This window comes from Sycon ciliatum, chromosome 3 (genome assembly GCF_964019385.1).
Source record: "Sycon ciliatum chromosome 3, ocSycCili1.1, whole genome shotgun sequence".
Classification (NCBI taxonomy): Eukaryota; Metazoa; Porifera; class Calcarea; order Leucosolenida; family Sycettidae; genus Sycon; species Sycon ciliatum.
In genome coordinates, this window is record NC_088645.1 from 13,472,598 (window position 1) to 13,494,543 (window position 21,946).

Genomic DNA, 21,946 nt, shown 5'->3' on the forward strand with positions numbered 1-21,946 from the left:
GCAATCCCGGCGCTAGTCACAAATCAAACAGCCCAGACTCGAGTAAACAAGTCCAATCGTACGAGATTTTCAAGAGACGAGACTGCACCCATTGGCTTGTTTCGTATGAAGCAAACAAGTCACTGAATGCATGAACCTCTCCATAATGGTGATTTTCCCTGATATGCGAATTTATTTTGCATACTCGGCCAATGCTTTCCCTCCAGATTGGGAACGTCCAACGATTCTATGCCACTGCAAAATTCAGATTCTACCCTATGATCGGAGCACGGAATGCCGGAAGCAATCATGACCAGTGCCTTACTTGTAACGTACCAATGTACAATGAACATGAGTGTTTCGACAACACATCTAAGCCCCAGCAGCAACATACAGTCAACTTCGCTTATAACGTCAAGAAGGTGAACTCGCGTTTCCGTAAATGAAAGGGTGAGCATAAGCAAATGAATCGAAAGAAACTGGTCAACTCAGAGATCACCTGTCATTGAGTATTCCGTGAAAGGAGGCCTTGACAGCAGGAAAGCTAAATTTAGAAAAGAGATCCTGTCAGCTTTTCCATTATTTATTGTATTCCACCTAAAATCAGCACACTTTTCGTAAATAAAAGAGTCAACACAAGCAAATGAATCAAAGGAAACTGGTTAACTCACCTGTCATTGAGTAATATTCCGTGAAAGGAGGTCTCAGCAGAGCCGAAGCGAAATAAGCCAGGAGACGAAATATCCGAAACAGCACATGCAAGAAGCAGCTCCAAAGAAGTCAGTTCCTCCCGCATGCACATCCGAAAACGGACTGCACTGCAACACAATGTCTGCCGTGAACGCGCACAGCACGCGGCTACCACGCGTTGATAGATCTAATACCGAGCACGGCACTCTAATCTTTATTTCCACGATGGCCCATGGTCAATAGGGAAGATTATAATTATGATGCCTGTGTTGGCCTAGCATTTTAAGAATTCCACACCCTCGTGCCCACAGCTGTCCAGGAGAAGCTGCAGTTCCGGTGTGAGTTGCGACGCTGAATCAATCGCAACTGTGTCGCTGATAAGACTTTCTAGACGACCAATAGCCCACGTTTGAATGGAGACTGAGGGGAATGGAAGGCTGGATCTGATTTCTTCCATGAACGCCATCATATCCGAGGCAACAGGAAACGCAGAGTCAATACGGATCGATGATCACAGCCGAAACTGCTAAAGTGATTCCTGAACTGACTTGAAATACACAACACTCAGTTCCAGGAGCGACAATGACTCACGCTGCTATCTGGTGTTCACGAGGTGTTTGTCGCGCTGGAAACGGTGCGTCTCTGTAAGTTTGTATCCCTGGTGAAGTTTGTGCCTGTAGAGCACTATATAAGTGGTGCTCTTCAGGCACAATCTTCCTCAGCCTACTCAAGCTCAACTGATGAGGGGTGAATTCCTCGAAACACTGTGTATTGAGCAGGGAGTGGTGCGTTCTTGCAGGTTTGCCGAGTCGAAGGTTCCATGGCCTTCCGGTATGCTCTGGATGGCAGTCGTTAGTCAGTCAAGTGTCAAGTAAAGTCGGCGGAATAGCGCGAGCTCCGGTGCGGGGAGCAAATCTTTTCAAATCATCGCCGAAGTCGCAACCACTACTTCGTACTCACTTCTTCTTGCAAGAATGATCACTGGTAACTTTGTTCATCTGGACAGCAAGCGTCTGCAAGATACAGCGACTGAAAAAGTGAACTACTGAACACCCGATAACGACAACAACGACTGACTGACGTTCGTCTCGCTCACAGCAAAAATGACTGACCTTGCAGAGATAGGCGTATGAAAGAAGTAAACAAATATTTCACTGTTTGCATGAGTTTTATCAGATACTAATACACGTGTGCACTGAACTACAAGTTGATCTACGAAGCCTAGCTAACTTGGCCCGCTACTGCGCTAGTCTTGGCCCGGGCCGTCACATCCTAGATCCCTGGTACAGTGGTAGACTACTACATGGCTTACTAGTATAGTAGTAGCTAGCTACGTAGTCTAGGTCTATGGTCTACGTGGGGCTAGGCCATAGGGGGTTGCCAACTTGCCATCCACGCGTTCTCATTTTAGCTCGAGGTCATCACTTGAACCCACTCAGCGCCCATGCCAGTGAGCAGCCGCCTTGGCTTGGCATACTACTACTATACTAGTAGCTGCTGACTAAGGTCCGTTAGACTTTACTCTTTAGTTTAGTACAATAGCCTACAGATTACAGTCATCAATATGATGATTGTCATGATGAGCTGCGACTATAGTCATTGTTATTGTACCGGCACATGAGTCATGACTGTGTGATTGTGTAGACACGTAAGTCGTAACAGTAAAAAGTCATGTACTACTAACACCTTTTAATTTAAAGGGGAAGTGCATCGATTGTTCAAGTAGGGCTCAGATGAAAGACAATTTTCATATTGGTTCCGATGGTATCTCTCGCCTCCGTACGATATTGCAAACTTTAGGGCTCACAGTACGTATGCTGATTGCCAGTGGACATCAGCGCCATTTTGATTAGGGCACTCAAGTAACTGTCATTACGTAGAAACAAGAGTAGCTGTGACGTCAAACTTCAACGGGCTATGGGGAACCCACTTATACTAGCTATAGTTATTCCTCGTCCTCACCCAAGTACTACTGTTTACATGTAGCGGACATGGAAATCCAGTCGATTGACCGGGGACGTAGAAACAAGAGTAGCTGTGACGTCAAACTTCAACGGCCTATGGGGAGCCCACTTATACTACCATGCACACTGCAGCGCGCTTGCATGCGTGTACCGCTCATAGTATCCACGGCTGCATGGCGAGCGCCCTGGGACCGCTAGGCGTGCGACAGGATTTCCATGTCCACTACAGAGTACAGTAGCACTAGGCTATAAAAAGCTAGTCATTTCACTCTCAGTGTCATTTTGCAAGACATTCTAGACGAAGACGCTTCGAGTTTTGTGTCTCGTGGCTCTGGTGGCATGTCTTTGAGGTTGCCTGACCTGGTTCAATTTTTGTTTCTTCCATCTGAATCAAACGTTATCAAAATCCTCAGTGGTAGTATTCAGACGTTTTCGGGTTCTGCGGTCCTTCTCTAGAAATGTGAGCGATCTTACTGGTGGGCTCAACTGAGCCGTGCACAACTCCTCTCTCAGCTGAAGCTTCAAACATGGCGGCAAAGGAGCCTCGTGTTTCTGGCAAACAGATGGAGCAGTGGTCAAGGTGCGTTATGCATAAGTATGATAACTTGTTCTACAGTAAACCAAATCTCTGCTACAGTCATGTAGTTATAGGAGTCAGGCTTTGTATGAAAGGCAGCTTGCAAGGTGAAGTTAGATTGGCAATGATCTTACCTGATTTGAATTTCCCAGGTTCTTTCCATTTACTATTCATCCGATCTATTTGACAAGTAATTTTAAATCCCAAATCAAATAGGCAAATATGCACATAGCCAGCAAACACAGGTTATCACCTAGATAATCTGCATAACGGTAAAAGTAACTTATTTTAGAATGGAACTTTTGCTCAGCGTCACCCTTTTAACCAGGCCGTAACGAGGTCGGACGAAGGAATCCGAGAGAAAGAGAATCCTCCTCTCCACTTCTCAACCAGGATGCCGACATAGGTCCGAAAATAGACAACTAAAAGATACGCAAGAAATTTTAACGGCCAAGACTGCGCAGACTTTGTCCTACTACTAGTATTTGAGCAAAAAAGTACATTCAAAATTTACGAGGAGCACACAAAAAATCTCCATTGAAACCTAGCAATCTGCGCAGTTCCAAACTGGAAAGAAGTAACACTGGTTGTAGGAATTCACATCGGCGCAGTGAACCAGTTCCAGTCTTCTATATCGAAGTTTACCGCGCCTAGTGTAATCCAGCGAAAACAACACAGCGTCAACCGAATTTTACCTTTGTTTCATGAGCGCCAAGGACAGAAGTAATCTGTGCCAGAAGATTGTGCTCTTATGGAGGTACCTATGTATACATACATACATACATAAATACAAACATACATACAAACATACTTTAGTACATACATGCATATACTCAATCTGCGGACAGAACTGTTTCGTCCTTTGTGGACTCGGCAGCGCAGCACAGAGGAAATGAGGCTGAACCTGATAGCAATGGAAATAAAAATTTCCAATCAGGCCCGAACGTACCTTGCCAGAGTGCTCAAACTGACAAGTCAGTGAGATCTGCATAACGCAAACAGCAAAGGCACTACCCCACGCAAGAGTGCTCAACTGCTACAAGAGCAGAAGCGAAATATATATAATTATGTCCGCAGATTGAGTACATATAATTATGTATCTATTATTGCCGGATTAAAGAGGTCATGTTATGAAATATAGAACGAGTAAAAGACCGAGGTCCCCCGAGGTCTTTTACGAGGTCTATATTTCATATATTGACCGATTATGAGGGCAATAATAGATTTATCACGATATAGCATACGTAAACTGTTTTTAGCTGTGTTTATAGGAAGAAAGGAAAACTATTGTAATAGTACATAGTATGTACATATGCCGTTTACATTGGACATTACTTCTCTATAAACAGAAGTTTTCAGTTGTCACTTGTAGTATGTTCCCCAAGTTCTTTGACTGAGAATCTGACAGTTTGGGTTCGAATCCCAACGTTTGGCTTCAGATTTTTCTTCTTTCAGTTCTGATTTTTTTCTAAGTTGAGGAAAACGTTCTAAGTCCTCGGGCTAAGTGGTCAATAATAAGTGGTCAATATAAGCGGTCAATATATGCTGATATTTGATGGCTTAGAGATCACAAGTTTCTGTGGGGGTCAATAATAAGAGAGTGATAAACATAAATATACATACATACATAATATAACCGCAGATTGAGTACATTTATACATTAATACATACATAAATACAAACATACATACATACATACATACATACATAGCAGACTCAGCGGATGACGTTCGGGTTGGTTGTAACTCGGAGTTTCATGCCGCTAGGCAATCATCAGACCACTGATACTCGGGACTACCCAACAGTATGCCTATAAACACATAGGGCCACAAGCATAAACAAATTTAGCGCTACATCTGGTGTGAGGTATGGGGAGAAAGCTGGCACTAGCCAAGGCGCGACAGTGGAAGTGCCAGGAGGGTGGCGGGCAACAGGCAGGTGTGAGCATGAAAGCGCGGAAAGAGGCAATGGGGAGGCAGTGTACAGCAAATGGGTGGGGGTGCCAAGAGGGTGGTGGGCATTGGGCCAGTGAGATCATTACAAGTAGGGAGTCGTTTGGTGACGGGCAGGCGTGAGCAGAGTGGCATTGCCAACAACAGGCAAAGGGATTGTGTTATTAATAATAATGGGTGCTCAGGCAAAGTACAGTACAGTACTTGGTCAGTTCATTTGATAGGTGTGACATTTGCGAGGTAGCTGCGGGTACCTGCAACGCGTTCGAAACGCCTCTCCCTCTTGGTGGCTGATGCTTCGTTAGCCGTTGTTACCTGTGGATCGGGTGAAGTGCCGCACTGACGGGGACGCCTTGTGCGTGAATGTATGTTTTCCAGTAGCCGAGGTGAAGCCCTCATCGTCTGGGGAGGTGTGAGCTGCTTTGCCACGTAGACGAGCAGGGAAACCAGGAGTCCCTTAGGCGTCAGCTGATGGCTGGGCCTTCAGTGGCGCTGTATTGGGAGTCTCCTGCTGAACGTCATGTGTGGTGGAAGTCGTAGAATACTTGCCGCCAGACGTGTCCATGTCGACCAGCTCCACGGCTCCGTGGTAACTGTTGCGATCTCTAGGCTTGGCATTCACACGCGGACGAGTGCCTCTTGTTCTTGCACCAATCTGTTGCCGGGATTCTTGATCAGCACTGTCTATAGGAGCTGGAATTCTACAATTGCCTCGATAGCACTGCTGGACTATTCTGATTGCAGTATTCAGAGACACTCTGTGGCCCACTGAAATATAGACGGGTGTTGATCCACCTTTGTTGACGCTGGCTACTCCAATGATGCCGGTCTTGCCCTTTCCAATCACTGGAGCCGTGCCTCTGTTTTGGCAAAGGTGTTTGATATTGTCCTGCGGATGCCAAAAGGGTCAAAAAGACGCAAGTGTTAAACTTTCAACAGGGACAGATGATTATCACTAGGACCATATCCTAAGCAAAGTACTTTTCACTTGCGATCCCTCCATCTCCGAAAATTTCGCTCAGTTGCACGACAGGAATAATAATGAATTACAGCCAATATTGTGCGAAATGGGCATCATCACGGCAAAGATAAAGAAGTAGATGCGAGTTTTCCTAACGAATGTTCCAGGGCAAGAACATAGAGAAGTCTTCACTTACTTCTCGGAATTGTCGCTCACTTCGGGCTTGAACCGCTGGAATAAGAAGTGTTTTGGCTACACCAATGGTGGGCACGTCAGCCACAACTCCTAGATGGCTGGCTTAACCACAGCCTCTGTGGTGCAAAATTCCATTGCCATTCACCGAAAGCACCTGTGGCTTCCACTGGGGGTGTTCCTTCTTAAGCGTCTCCAGCAACGTGACATAATGCTCAACTTCTCGATACGCCAAGAAGCCGGATTTGTATGGTACGGTTATTTGGACGGGAATCTTAATTGTGTGTATGTGTTGCATGGTACAGAAGTTATATAGCGATAGCGCAGCCACGGCCGTCTGGTTGTCGTTGCTGATGTACGAAATATCAAGTCCTCTAATGATGTTAATTGACGACCTCAGGGTTGCTCCTGGGCAACCGAATCGATCATCTTCGATGATACTACATCGGATATTCCGCTGAATCCTGTGTGAACCAGACATATAGAAACCAAATGGAAGAAATAACGAAGAAAAAACAGCATATGTATCACTGGGAGGATGGGTTGCAACATTAGAGTGGGTGTTTGTGGGTGTGTTTCTTGTATGTATGTGTGTATGTAGCGAGACTTGGCAGCAAGATCAAGTATGTATACAAACAGCACACCCGTGGAAGCCCTAATGAAATCCCATTTCATCCTAGATCACAGGCCTCTAATTTCTCCCTTTTATAAAACAGCCACATCAATCCTAGCATCGCATCAGAGGCTGTCCTACGATAAACTGTTGGAACTGTAAAGATAGGCGTTATTAATTCATGCAGCCTTCGACATAAGATACACCGCATCACTACCCCTCTCCAGGAACGCACTGGAAAATCCTGCCGAGATACGTAGATACATTCTACAAGGATCGAAGTCAGAGAACGTCGAGAAACGCATCTTCTAGCTTGTATACAGCGATCTTAAGACAAACCTGTGTCATACATATACTGGCATCTAGTGCGTCGCCGATTACAGAAGGAGCCTGAGGGGGCATACTGGTGTTTGAGGATGTATTGCTTTTCGAAGACACTCAATTTACATGGAATGTGTGAATTGTGAACTGTAATGTCTGGCCCAACACAACATGTACATTGTTGATGTTGAAATATTTCGCGACGTGTATAATAATCACCCTTCCTTCTATATATCAACTTTCTACATAAAATTGTAAAGCATACTTCTCCCTATTATATTTGAAGATGATGTCACCCTCCTCAACGTTCACACACGTACTGATTCCCGAGCTGGTAACTTAGCCAACGTCCAAGCCGATTTAGCGAGCTGCCAACAGTGGGCAAGAAACATCCACGGCACGTTCTCTGCAGCCAACACAAGTATAATGTCCAATTACGACCTTCCTCCTGGACACTCTGAACCAGGGACCTTCGCTTGTAGCCAGCGATGCTCTCACCACTGAGCTATGTGTAGTCGTCATCCCAGCAGAGGCCGTTCAACATTTTCCTCAGACTTCGTAACTCACACTTCCTATGAATCCACACAGGCGGGTGGGACGCAGCCCTCACTATAACCCACACACTTCACGTACAAACTAGCACGCGGGGATCCCCAAGTCATAAAATATTAACTGGTTAGAGGGAAAGAGACAAACGGGAAAAGTCTGAAGAAAAAATTGACTGTCACCGCCAGGACTCGAACCAGGGACCTTCGCTTGTAGCCAGCGATGCTCTAACCACTGAGCTATGGTGTAGTCGTCATCCCAGCAGAGGCCGTTCAACATTTTCCTCAGACTTCGTAACTCACACTTCCTATGAATCCACACAGGCGGGTGGGACGCAGCCCTCACTATAACCCACACACTTCACGTACAAACTAGCACGCGGGGAGCCCCAAATCATAAATTATTAACTGGTTTGAGGGAAAGAGACAAAAAGGAAAAGTCTGAAGAAAAAATTGACTGTCACCGCCAGTACTCGAACCAGGGACCTTCGCTTGTAGCCAGCGATGCTCTAACCACTGAGCTGTGGTGTAGTCGTCATCCCAGCAGAGGCCGTTCAACATTTTCCTCAGACTTCGTAACTCACACTTCCTATGAATCCACACAGGCGGGTGGGACGCAGCCCTCACTGTAACCCACACACTTCACGTACAAACTAGCACGCGGGGAGCCCCAAGTCATAAAATATTAACTGGTTTGAGGGAAAGAGACAAACGGGAAAAGTCTGAAGAAAAAATTGACTGTCACCGCCAGGACTCGAACCGGGGACCTTCGCTTGTAGCCAGCGATGCTCTAACCACTGAGCTATGGTGTAGTCGTCATCCCAGCAGAGGCCGTTCAACATTTTCCTCAGACTTCGTAAGGGGCCGTCCGTAAATATCGATGTTTTTTTAGAGACGATATTGGTGCTTCTCTCCCTTGACCCCCCCCCCCCCCCCCCAGAAGACGCACATGTACATCTAGATCATGGAATCAATATTTTTGGATGCTCATTTTTTCAAATCCTTGTTCAGACAGTGAAGACTGGAAACTCTTGTGGAGTTAGTCCGTGTTTGTTCGCACTGCCTCTACGTCTTGAAAAAGGTCTCCTGCAGGCATCGTTCGGCCGATTTCCACAATCAATAGCTCATTCTTTTGCTCTTGAAATTCGCCATGGGCGTACAGCTTCCAATTTTTGATTTTGTTCTTGTGTCGCGAGTTTTAGCTCCGCGAACGGAAGCTGGTTTCACATTTCTTGTATAGCCATTTAGACGTCCGCGTGCAGGGATCGGCGAAACTTCAGATATTTACATCGATATTTTTCTGATGCTCGAAAAGACGCACATGGCTCAAACCCCCTCCCCCTCCAGACGCACCAATATCGTCTCTAAAAAAACATCGATATTTACGGACGGCCCCTAACTCACACTTCCTATGAATCCACACAGGCGGGTGGGACGCAGTCCTCACTGTAACCCACACACTTCACGTACAAACTAGCACGCGGGGAGCCCCTAGTCATAAAATATTAACTGGTTTGAGGGAAAGAGACAAACGGGAAAAGTCTGAAGAAAAAATTGAATGTCACCGCCAGGACTCGAACCAGGGACCTTCGCTTGTAGCCAGCGATGCTCTCACCACTGAGCTATGGTGTAGTCGTCATCCCAGCAGAGGCCGTTCAACATTTTCCTCAGACTTCGTAACTCACACTTCCTATGAATCCACACGGGCGGGTGGGACGCAGCCCTCACTGTAACCCACACACTTCACGTACAAAGTAGCACGCGGGGAGCCCCAAGTCATAAAATATTAACTGGTTTGAGGGAAAGAGACAAACGGGAAAAGTCTGAAGAAAAAATTGACTGTCACCGCCAGGACTCGAACCAGGGACCTTCGCTTGTAGCCAGCGATCCTCTAACCACTGAGCTATGGTGTAGTCGTCATCCCAGCAGAGGCCGTTCAACATTTTCCTCAGACTTCGTAACTCACACTTCCTATGAATCCACACAGGCGGGTGGGACGCAGCCCTCACTGTAACCCACACACTTCACGTACAAACTAGCACGCGGGGAGCCCCAAGTCATAACATATTAACTGGTTTGAGGGAAAGAGACAAACGGGAAAATAATAATAATAATAATAATAATAATAATTTTCACTAGTTTGAGGGAAAGAGACAAACGGGAAAAGTCTGAAGAAAAAATTGACTGTCACCGCCAGGACTCGAACCAGGGACCCTCGCTTGTGGCTAGCGATGCTCTAACCACTGAGCTATGGTGTAGTCGTCATCCCAGCAGAGACTGTTCAACATTTTCTTCAGATTTCGTAACTCACACTTCCTGTGAATCCACACAGGCGGGTGGGACGCAGCCCTCACTGTACCCACAAACTTCACGTACACTCTAGCACGCGGGGAGCCCCAAGTCATAACATCTTCACTAGTTTGAGGGAAAGAGACAAACGGGAAAAGTGTGAATAAAAAATTGACTGTCACCACCAGGACTCGAACCAGGGACCCTCGCTTGTAGCTAGCGATGCTCTAACCACTGAGCTATTGTGTAGTCGTCATCCCAGCAGAGACTGTTCAACATTTTCTTCAGACTTCGTAACTCACACTTCCTGTGAATCCACACAGGCGGGTGGGACGCAGCCCTCACTGTACCCACACACTTCACGTACACTCTAGCACGCGGGTAGCCTCAAGTCATAACATCTTCACTAGTTTGAGGGAAAGAGACAAACGGGAAAAGTCTGAAGAAAAAATTGACTGTCATCACCAGGACTCGAACCAGGGACCCTCGCTTGTAGCTAGCGATGCTCTTACCACTGAGCTATGGTGTAGTCGTCATCCCAGCAGAGACTGTTCAACATTGTCTTCAGACTTCGTAACTCACACTTCCTGTGAATCCACACAGGCGGGTGGGACGCAGCCCTCACTGTACCCACACACTTCACGTACACTCTAGCACGCGGGGAGCCCCAAGTCATAACATCTTCACTAGTTTGAGGGAAAGAGACAAACGGGAAAAGTGTGAAGAAAAAATTGACTGTCACCACCAGGACTCGAACCAGGGACCCTCACTTGTAGCTAGCGATGCTCTAACCACTGAGCTATGGTGTAGTCGTCATCCCAGCAGGGACTGTTCAACATTTTCTTCAGACTTCGTAACTCACACTTCCTGTGAATCCACACAGGCGGGTGGGACGCAGCCCTCACTGTACCCACACACTTCACGTACACTCTATCACGAGGGGAGCCGCAAGTCATATCATCTTCACTAGTTTGAGGGAAAGAGACAAACGGGAAAAGTCTGAAGAAAAAATTGACTGTCACCACCAGGACTCGAACCAGGGACCCTCGCCTGTAGCTAGCGATGCTCTAACCACTGAGCTATGGTGTAGTCGTCATCCCAGCAGAGACTGTTCAACATTTTCTTCAGACTTCGTAACTCACACTTCCTGTGAATCCACACAGGCGGGTGGGACGCAGCCCTCACTGTACCCAAACACTTCACGTACACTCTTGCACGCGAGGAGCCCCAAGTCATAACATCTTCACTAGTTTGAGGGAAAGAGACAAACGGGAAAAGTCTGAAGAAAAAAATTGACTATCACCACCAGGACTCGAACCAAGGACCCTCGCTTGTAGCTAGCGATGCTCTAACCACTGAGCTATGGTGTAGTCGTCATCCCAGCAGAGACTGTTCAACATTTTCTTCAGACTTCGTAACTCACACTTCCTGTGAATCCACACAGGCGGGTGGGACGCAGCCCTCACTGTACCCACACACTTCACGTACACTCTAGCACGCGGCGAGCCCCAAGTCATAACAACTTCACTAGTTTGAGGGAAAGAGACAAACGGGAAAAGTCTGAAGAAAACATTGACTGTCACCACCAGGACTCGAACCAGGGACCCTCGCTTGTAGCTAGCGATGCTCTAACCACTGAGCTATGGTGTAGTCGTCATCCCAGCAGAGACTGTTCAACATTTTCTTCAGACTTCGTAACTCACACTTCCTGTGAATCCACACAGGCGGGTGGGACGCAGCCCTCACTGTACCCACACACTTCACGTACACTCTATCACGAGGGGAGCCCCAAGTCATAACATCTTCACTAGTTTGAGGGAAAGAGACAAACGGGAAAAGTGTGAAGAAAAAATTGACTGTCACCACCAGGACTCGAACCAGGGACCCTCGCCTGTAGCTAGCGATGCTCTAACTACTGAGCTATGGTGTAGTCGTCATCCCAGCAGAGACTGTTCAACATTTTCTTCAGACTTCGTAACTCACACTTCCTGTGAATCCACACAGGCGGGTGGGACGCAGCCCTCACTGTACCCACACCCTTCTCGTACACTCTAGCACGCGGGGAGCCCCAAGTCATAACATCTTCACTAGTATGAGGGAAAGATAACAAACGGGAAAAGTCTGAAGAAACAATTGACTGTCACCACCAGGACTCGAACCAGGGACCCTCGCTAGTAGCTAGCGATGCTCTAATCACTGAGCTATGGTGTAGTCGTCATCCCAGCAGAGACTGTTCAACATTTTCTTCAGACTTCGTAACTCACACTTCCTGTGAATCCACACAGGCGGGTGGGACGCAGCCCTCACTGTACCCACACACTTCACGTACACTCTTGCACGCGGGGAGCCCCAAGTCATAACATCTTCACTAGTTTGAGGGAAAGAGACAAACGGGAAAAGTCTGAAGAAAAAATTGACTATCACCACCAGGACTCGAACCAAGGACCCTCGCTTGTAGCTAGCGATGCTCTAACCACTGAGCTATGATGTAGTCGTCATCCCAGCAGAGACTGTTCAACATTTTCTTCAGACTTTGTAACTCACACTTCCTGTGAATCCACACAGGCGGGTGGGACGCAGCCCTCACTGTACCCACACACTTCACGTACACTCTAGCACGCGGGGAGCCCCAAGTCATAACATCTTCACTAGTTTGAGGGAAAGAGACAAACGGGAAAAGTCTGAAGAAAACATTGACTGTCACCACCAGGACTCGAACCAGGGACCCTCGCTTGTAGCTAGCGATGCTCTTACCACTGAGCTATGGTGTAGTCGTCATCCCAGCAGAGACTGTTCAACATTTTCTTCAGACTTCGTAACTCACACTTCCTGTGAATCCACACAGGCGGGTGAGACGCAGCCCTCACTGTACCCACACACTTCACGTACACTCTAGCACGCGGGGAGCCCCAAGTCAAAAAAAATATTAACTGGTTTGAGGGAAAGAGACAAACGGGAAAAGTCTGAAGAAAAAATTGACTGTCACCACCAGGACTCGAACCAGGGACACTCGCTTGTAGCTAGTGATGCTCTAACCACTGAGCTATGGTGTAGTCGTCATCCCAGCAGAGACTGTTCAACATTTTCTTGAGACTTCGTAACTCACACTTCCTGTGAATCCACAATAATAATAATAATAATAATTAGGAAATTAGAGGCCACATGCCACCTACTGCTCTTTTCTCTCCGAAACTCAACACTTGCAAGCCAGATATGTCCTAAAAACTTTGAAATTCTCCGTGAAGTCCAAATTTGAAATTTTAATAATAATAATAATAATAATAAGTGTACCAGTGTGCCAGTGTACCAGTCCCAGTGTACTAGTACGCGATGGCCTTGACACGTGCGCCGGCGTTCCACCGAGCTTACTCCGTGTGTTTGCTGCTGGGCCTCTGCCTTCATGTACTGAGTTCTCCAGCACTGCGGGTGATGATGCATCATGTATTTAATCTGTCTATGCACACTCTTTGGGTGGTCCAGAGGCCTGCGTGCGTCCACAGACTGTTTATGGCCTGGCAGGGCCTCAGCCACCTGTGGAGGGCGACTTTGCTCCCAGTGGATCAACGCCTACTGTGGATGGACCGGCTGTTGGAGTGCCTGAAACAGAGCAAAGTCACTGCACAAGGGAGACGCCTTGTTCGCCTTGTAGTAATTCCAACCCTGATAAGCTTGGAGGCATTCTTACCAATCTCAGTGAATCTGGTATTCTGGGCCCTGGTGGTTTGAGTATGGATCTGGAGTGGTCAATCAGGCACCTCTGCATCAATCGCAAAATAACCACACCTGGTGACGTTGCCAGACCTCTGAGCGGTGTTTTAGTTGGAGTACAGAGCTTGCAGTTGACAGGTCGGCCAAGACTCATTGTCCCCAGAAAGGTCCCTAGCCGTGCACTTTCCAGCAATGTTGCCTTGGTCAACGGTGGCATGAGACTGTTCCTGTTGGGTTTACCCCTGCCTCTGTCTTTGGAACTCGCCAATCAGCTCACCTATGCAGCGGCGGTGCTGGTCTTGGTGGTGTCTGGTGTTGCACCTTGCCGTTTGAGTGGTGGTGATCATGGGAGGGAGACTGCGCCAGGCTGGTTGTTGCGGATACAACGCAAAATTGAGAATGTGAGGAAAGATGTGTCGCGCCTCACAAGTTTCATCCAAGCTGGAAACCCAAGATTGTTCACCAGATATCCTGTCAAGAGCAGTGATGAGGCCGCGGCTCTACTAAAAAGCAAGAAAATGGAGCTGCTGGCGCTTTCCGCCAGAATCAGACGGTATAAGGATAACATCAAGAGAAAACAACAGAATCAGGCATTCAGAGAGAACGAGCGCCAGTTCTACCACTCTCTGGGGACACAGGAGGCTGACTGCAGTGACCAGACTCGGCCTGGTATGGGGGCGTTGCATGATTTTTGGTCAGGCATCTGGTCCGAGCCATTTTCGGTGAGCAGACATGGATGGATTGAACGGGAGGCTCTTGCCTATCAAGATGTCCAGCCACAAGAGGATGCAGTCATAACGCCGGAGTTGTTCCAACTGGCAGTTGGAAGGTTGCCTCACTGGCGTGCTGCTGGGCCTGACAGCATCAGACCATTCTGGTTGAAGAAGTTTAGTGCACTGCATCCTGCCTTGCTTCGCATATTCCAGCGGCTGTTGGATTCGGAAGTCGTGCCACCGCCCCGGTTCTCCCTTGGTGCAACCGTACTCCTACCGAAGAAAGGTGATCTGTCGAAACCCCAGAACTGGAGACCTATAACCTGCCTGCCTTCTATGAATAACTTTTCACATCTGTAGTATCGGAGCTCATGTGGTCTCACATCACCGCTAACAGTCTGCTGGCCCTGGAACAGGTCGGATGTGCACGTGGCCGAGGAGGATGCACAGATCGGTTGTTGATCAACAACATGATTATTGAAGATGCCAAATACCACCAGCGCTCCCTCAGTATGGCATGGCTAGACTTCCGAAAGGCCTTCGATAGCCTTTCCCAAGAGTGGATCTGGGAAATTGCTACCATCTACAAGTTCGATCCTAGGATCATCCGCACACTCCAAACGCTGTCGGAGCAATGGAGCACACAGCTGTGCCTTAGCAGCGGTGTCAGCGAGCCAATATCCATCCGACGGGGTATCTTCCAGGGTGATTCTCTGTCTTCCCTGCTGTTCTGCATCGGTCTCAACCCAATCTCAAACGAATTAGGAAGAAGCGGCATAGGATATCGTTGTGGACCCACGCGTGATTCCCTGTTGTCGCATCTATGGTACATGGATGACGTTAAGCTATTTGCCGCTAGCAGTACTGGACTGGACTCCTTGATCAACATTGTGGAGTGCGTTGGTGGGGCGGTTGGCATGCAACTATCTCCAACTAAGTGCTCGAAGATTGTCTGCCCGGCCGCTAAGCCAACCCAGGATGCAGAGCCTTCGTCAACCTTGCTAACAGAGTCGATCATTCATCCTCTGCAAGATGGCGCGGCGTACCTCTACCTTGGCCTGCGGGAATTCCTGGGAATCGAGGCTGGTGAAGTTAAACAATCTGCCATCGCTGAGTTCCGTCGCCGTCTTCGCTTGATCACGGATGCTTCACTATGTGCACCAAACCTCATCAGAGCAATCAACACCTACGTTCTGCCAGTGGTGTCCTATGGCCTTGGCACAGTCGTTCCTTGGACCACGGATGAGCTCCGCTCGCTGGACAGGACAGTGAGGAAGGCTCTGACTGCTAGCAGGGCCCACCACCCACGTGCCTCAATCCGTCGCCTATATCTACCACGGAGTGAGGGAGGTCGTGGCCTAGTATGCATCGTAGATCTCCACGACCGTACTTGCATCCGGCTTGCTCAGTACCTGAAGGATCGGGAAGATGTCCCTGCCCTGGCCGCTGTTCTCCAGCACCATGAATCACGTCCCTCTAGAAAATCAATACCAAAGCTGGCAAATACTGTCCTGCAGCGCCTTCGCCTGACGAGCCTGGACACCGCTAACAAAGAGACTGTTAAACAGGCCCTCAATGACAACCGCCGCCGTGAACTCCGAGCGATGCCTCTTCATGGTCGCTATTGGGCGCGTGTTGATGGCATCCTGGACATGCAGCTCTCGTTTTCCTGTTTCAGATCCCAGACAATGCGTCCTGAAACGGAAGGCTTTCTCATTGCTTGCCAGGATCAGGTGATTGCCACGAGAAACAATATGCGCCATATCCACAAGAGGCATGATGTCGTGGACCTCTGTCGTGTATGTGGTGCACCCGGAGAAAATATGGACCACATCATCGCCTGCTGTCCAGCCCTGGCACGGACTGCATACATTGCCCGGCATAACTTTGTGGTCCAGGCCCTGAATCGTGCGCTGTGTAAGCAGCATGGATTACCCCGCAGTAAGCAGCTGGTACAGGTCACAAGTTCTGCCAGTTGCAAGCTTATGTGGGAGATTTCCATTCCCACAGATCGAGTAATAAAAGCGAACAGATCAGACCTGGTGCTGGTTCTGGATGATCAGGCACTGCTCTTGGACGTCAGTGTCCCATTGGACCACAGGGTCAATGAGAAGGTGCAGGAGAAGATCAGCAAATACCTGCCCTTGGCAGCAGAGCTGAGGAGGATCTGGAACAAAAAGATAACTATTGTTCCAGTTATCATTGGTGCTCTGGGTGGTGTGTCAGGAACGAGCCGCAGCCACATCTTAAGCCTTGGGCTCTACGCGTCCGTGATCCAGCGGCTGCAGCAATGTGCTATTCTGGGCACCCTGAGAATTGTGCGGTCGGTGACTGGTCATGGATGGGAGAGTGGCATGGTCGGAACGGTCGGTTGACATTATGTTAGCCTGCCCGTAATGTCTCGATGTGTCTCAGTCTGTGTGTTTTATGATTGTGGTGCATCATGTGCTGTGTGACGAGCCGAGAGGCGTGAATTTCTGCCATATGCCCCCAGTCATGTATTATCTTTCTCTGCATATGCCGTTTTATCTCGTCTGAGTTTGTCTTGCTTGGAGTGTCCCATGTGCAGCATGCTTGGTGTTTACTACTTGAGTAGTTCTGTTATACATGACTGTGATTTTATGTGAGTATCGAAGTTGGTATAGTTGAATTTTTCTCTCATGAAGTTTATCAAAATTTTGTTCAGGATTTTCTTTTATCTTCATTGATTGGTGCTTCACCCATGGGTCATATGGATCCTGGTGCTGTGCTTCATGCCTCCTTTCAAGCTTTCTTTTTCTGCTTTGGGAGTGAATAAAGTCGTCATAATATGTAAATAGGCGTCGAGGCGACAATAGTTTTAGAATTGCGATCAACAGAACGAGCTGAACCGACATTTCACAAAGGCTTTTATTGTATTCAAAAAACGATATCCACTCGTTTTTTTGGATACAATAAAAGTCTTTGTGAAATGTCGGTTCAGCTCGTTCTGTTGATCGCAATTCTAAAATAATAATAATAATAATTGCAATTTCAAATTTAGACTTCACGGAGAATTTCAAAGTTTTAGGAAATTAGAGGCCACATGCCACGTACTGCTCTTTTCTCTCTTTTCTCTTTTCTGATGATTTTTTCTTTCTTTCATATCTGGCTTGCAAGTGTAGAGTTTCGGAGAGAAAAGAGCAGTACGTGGCATGTGGCCTCTAATTTCCTAATAATAATAATAATGTAGAAGGGAAAGAGACATTATGGATACGAGTTAAGAGTAACTCTCCATCACTGTAACATGATACTTTATACAGTCAGAAAGTGCAATAACTAGGCACAAAACTGACAGAGTACTGAGACATTCGACGTCCTGACACCTAGCTTCAACACATCTCCGTAGCGCTAACCGACAGCCTTCCAACTTGGAGGGTCTCGTCATCCGGTCCAGTAACAATCGACATTCTTTGTTCCGTTGGGACTGTAGCTTTTGCTCGTTTTCGTTGCGCTTGCCTTCCCCTCTTTGGTCTTTTCGATAACCTTGAACCTTCCAAGTTGGAAGGCTGTCGGTTAGCGCTACGGAGATGTGTTGAGGCTAGGTGTCAGGACGTCGAATGGTTCAGTACTCTGTCAGTTTTGTGCCTAGTTATTGCACCTTCTGACTGTATAAAGTATCATGTTACAGTGATGGAGAGTTACTCTTAACTCGTATCCATAATGTCTCTTTCCTTTCTACATTTATTTATGGCTCAACATCCGAGTTTTACAATAATAATAATAATAATAATAATAATGGCTCAAGCTGGAAAGACTAACACTTATATAGCGTAAAGATAATTAGATAACAACACTCGTGACAAGGTGGAAAATTATCAAGTTTAGCACGACACAAAACTCGAAGGAAAATAATAATAGTGACAACAACATAGTGAGCAAATTAAGTTACATTGTTACCACCTCGACGAGGAGTTACACCAAACAATTGTAGCGACAACACATTTTCTTTCTGTACGCAAAGTTCAGGATCTAACTTACGGATATACAAAGCTTCTAACACAGCCAAATGTAACGCACATCTACCACGTGACAATATAAGTTTTAGTCTTTCCAGCTTGAGCCATTCCCTGTATAATCCTTGATGAGAAGGGACCGAAAACGTTCGGATACTTATGACAAGTGCCTTATTATGACTGGATGTGTGTTTGCGTGGATATTTGCGACCCATAACTTACCTTCGTTTTAAAGTATTATCCGCCTCCGACCTCTTTAAAAAAAAAAATAATAATAATAATAAATGGTTTGCTCCCCACAACGGAGCTCGCGCTATTCCGCCGACTTTACTTGACACTTGACTGACTCACGACTGCCATCCAGAGCACACGAGAAGTCCATCGAACCTTCGACTCGGCAAACCTGCAAGAAAGCACCACTCCCTGCTCAATACACAGTGTTTCGGGGAATTCACCCCTCATCAGTTGAGCTTGTGTAGGCTGAGGAAGATTGTGCCTGAAGAGCACCACTTATATAGTGCTCTCCAGGCACAAACATCACCAGGGATTCAAACTTACAGAGACGCTCCGTTTCCAGCGCGACAAACACCTCGTGAACACCAGATAGCAGCGTGAGTCAGTGTCGCTCCTGGACGGTGAGACAGACGTCGAGGACCCTCCGTCATTCGCAACGCTGTCAGCTCCAAACCAACTAGTCGCAAGCCCGCGCTGGGCACAACAGTACGAAGTAGTGGTTGCAACTTCGGCGATGATTTGTAAGAAATGGTTTGCTCCCCACACCGGAGCTCGCACTATTCCGCCGACTTTACTTGACACTTGACTGACTCACGACTGCCATCCAGAGCACACGAGAAGTCTATCGAACCTTCAGTCAAGTGTCAAGTAAAGTCGGCGGAATAGCGCGAGCTCCGGTGTGGGGAGCAAACCATTTCTTACAAATCATCGCCGAAGTCGCAACCACTACTTAATAATAATAATAATAATAATGATGGCTGAACTCTTGTTGTTTCTGCATGAGGAAGAAGAAGCTGGAAGGAAGGAGAAAAAAGCTGGGTATCATGCTCCTCGGCTTTCGCCTTGTTGAGCACTCTCAGTAGGCTGCTCTAGTGCTGCTGCATCGCGCAATTCCCGCTACTTTTTGTACTTAGAGCACTCTGGCGCTAGAGCGACGAGCTACCTTAATGTCTGTGGTGCCTCCTTTGCACCATGGCTGGTAGCTCGGACTATTTAGCTTGTAGCTGTACTGATGAGGCCTTTATGGCCGAAACAGCTTGCTGTCTACAGCATTGGGTATCATGCTCCTCGGCTTTTGCCTTGTTGAGCACTCTCAGTAGGCTGCTCTAGTGCTGCTGCATCGCGCAATGCCCGCTACTTTTTGTAGTTTTGAGCACTCTGGCGCTAGAGCGACGAGCTACCTGTCTGTGGTGCCTCCTTTGCACCACGGCTGGTAGCTCGGCCTATTTAGCTCGTAGCTGTACTGATGAGGCCTTTATGGCCGAAACAGCTTGCTGTCTACAGCATTGGGTATCATGCTCCTCGGCTTTCGCCTTGTTGAGCACTCTCAGTAGGCTGCTCTAGTGCGCGCAATGCCCGCTACTTTGTGTAGTTTGAGCACTCTGGCGCTAGAGCGACGAGCTACCTTAATGTCTGTGGTGACTCCTTTGCACCATGGCTGGTAGCTCGGCCTATTTAGCTCGTAGCTGTACTGATGAGGCCTTTATGGCCGAAACAGCTTGCTGTCTACAGCATTGGGTATATATATATACATACATACAAAAAAACACAAAAGGCACAATGGAGTTTTACAGATTTGTCGCAACTCGGAGTTTCTTGCTCAATGCAATCATCAGGCGACTATGACATGCTCAGTGGGAATTAGCCAATATAAAGCATAGCCTAGCGATAGCTGGTTGGTGTTTGATTCAGCACATAAAATATTGCCATGATGGCCGTGTGGATGGTTGCTTAGGTGAGGGAGCTATTACAGTACCGCTGGTAGAAGAAGTTTTTCTCCTTACATACATACATACATACATACATACATACACAACAGAACAACAAGGACAATCAAGTTTCATGCTCTCGCAATCATCAGGTAACATACATACACACATATAGAACAGAACAACAAGGACAATCAAGGCTTGTTTGCTGCGACTTGAAGTTTCATGCTCTCACAATCATCAGGCAAGAGTTGTTGCCTGATGATTGCGAGAGCATGAAACTTCAAGTCGCAGCAAACAAGCCTTGATTGTACTAGTTGTTCTGTTCTGTATTACGCTCTGCCTCCGCGATGTTGAGCACAGTCAGCACACTGGGTAGACTCTACATCCTCCGGTACATACATACATACATACAAGAAACACAAACACACACACACATGCACACTCTAATGTTGCAACCCATCCACCCAGTGATACATATGCTGTTTTTGTCTTTGTTATTTCTTCTATTTCGTGTTTATATGTCTGGTTCACACAGGATTCAGCGGAATATCCGATGTAATATTATTGAAGACGACCGATTTAGTCGCCCAGGAGCAGCCCTCAGGTCGTAAATCAAATTCATTGGAGGACTTGATATTTCGTACAGCAGCAACGACAGCCAGACGTCCGTTGCTGCCCTATCAATATATCACTTTCGTACCATGCACCACATACATACAATTAATATTCCCGTTAAGATAACCGTACCGTACAAATCCGGCTTTTTGGCGTATCGAGAAGTTCAGCATTATGTCACGTTGCTTGAGACGCTTAAGAAGGAACACCCTCAGTGGAAGCCACAGGTGCTTTTGGTGGATGGCAATGGAATTTTGCACCACAGAGGCTGTGGCTCAGCCAGCCATCTAGGAGTTGTGGCTGACGTGCCCACCATCGGTGTAGCCAAAACACTTCTTATTCCAGCGGTTCAAGCCCGAAGTGAGCGACAATTTCGTGAAGTAAGTGAAGACTTCTTTTTTTTTCTTGCCCTGGAACATTCGTTAGGAATACTCGCCTCTACTTCCTTATCATTGCCCTGATGATGCACATTGGGCACCATATTGCGCTGTCATTCATTATTATTCGTGTCGTGCAACTGAGAGAAATTTTAGGCGATGGAGGTGTTCGCAAGTGGAAAGTACCTAGCTTAGGGTGTGGTCCCGGTGAAGATCATCTGTCCGTGTTCAAAGTTTAACATTTGCGTCTTATACCATCCGCAGGACAATATCAAACACATTTGACAAAACAGAGGCAGGGCTCCAGTGATTGGAAAGGGCAAGACCGGCATCATTGGAGTAGCCAGCGTCAACAAAGGCGGATCAAAACCCGTCTATATTTCAGTGGGCCACAGAGTGTCTCTGAACACTGCAGTTAGAATAGTCCAGAAGTGCTATCTAGGTAATCGTAGCATCCCAGCTCCTATACACAGCGCTGATCAAGAATCCCGACACCAGCTTGGTACAAGAACAAGAGGCGCTTGTCGGCG

The 21,946-nt window shown here is 47.3% G+C and overlaps 1 protein-coding gene across 1 annotated transcript; it reads left to right on the plus strand.

Annotated features, from left to right (window-relative positions):
- The first annotated feature begins 13,811 nt into the window (after positions 1 to 13,811).
- LOC135812871 (uncharacterized) lies at positions 13,812 to 14,864 on the plus strand. Its single transcript, XM_065326088.1, has one exon. It carries the CDS (start codon positions 13,812 to 13,814, stop codon positions 14,862 to 14,864), a length of 1,053 nt encoding a protein of 350 aa, XP_065182160.1.
- Positions 14,865 to 21,946: the final 7,082 nt, after the last annotated feature.

Coding starts and splice junctions, on each gene's coding strand:
- LOC135812871 (XM_065326088.1), top strand. CDS start 13,812: ATGGATCTGGAGTGGTCAATCAGGCACCTCTGCATCAATCGCAAAATA.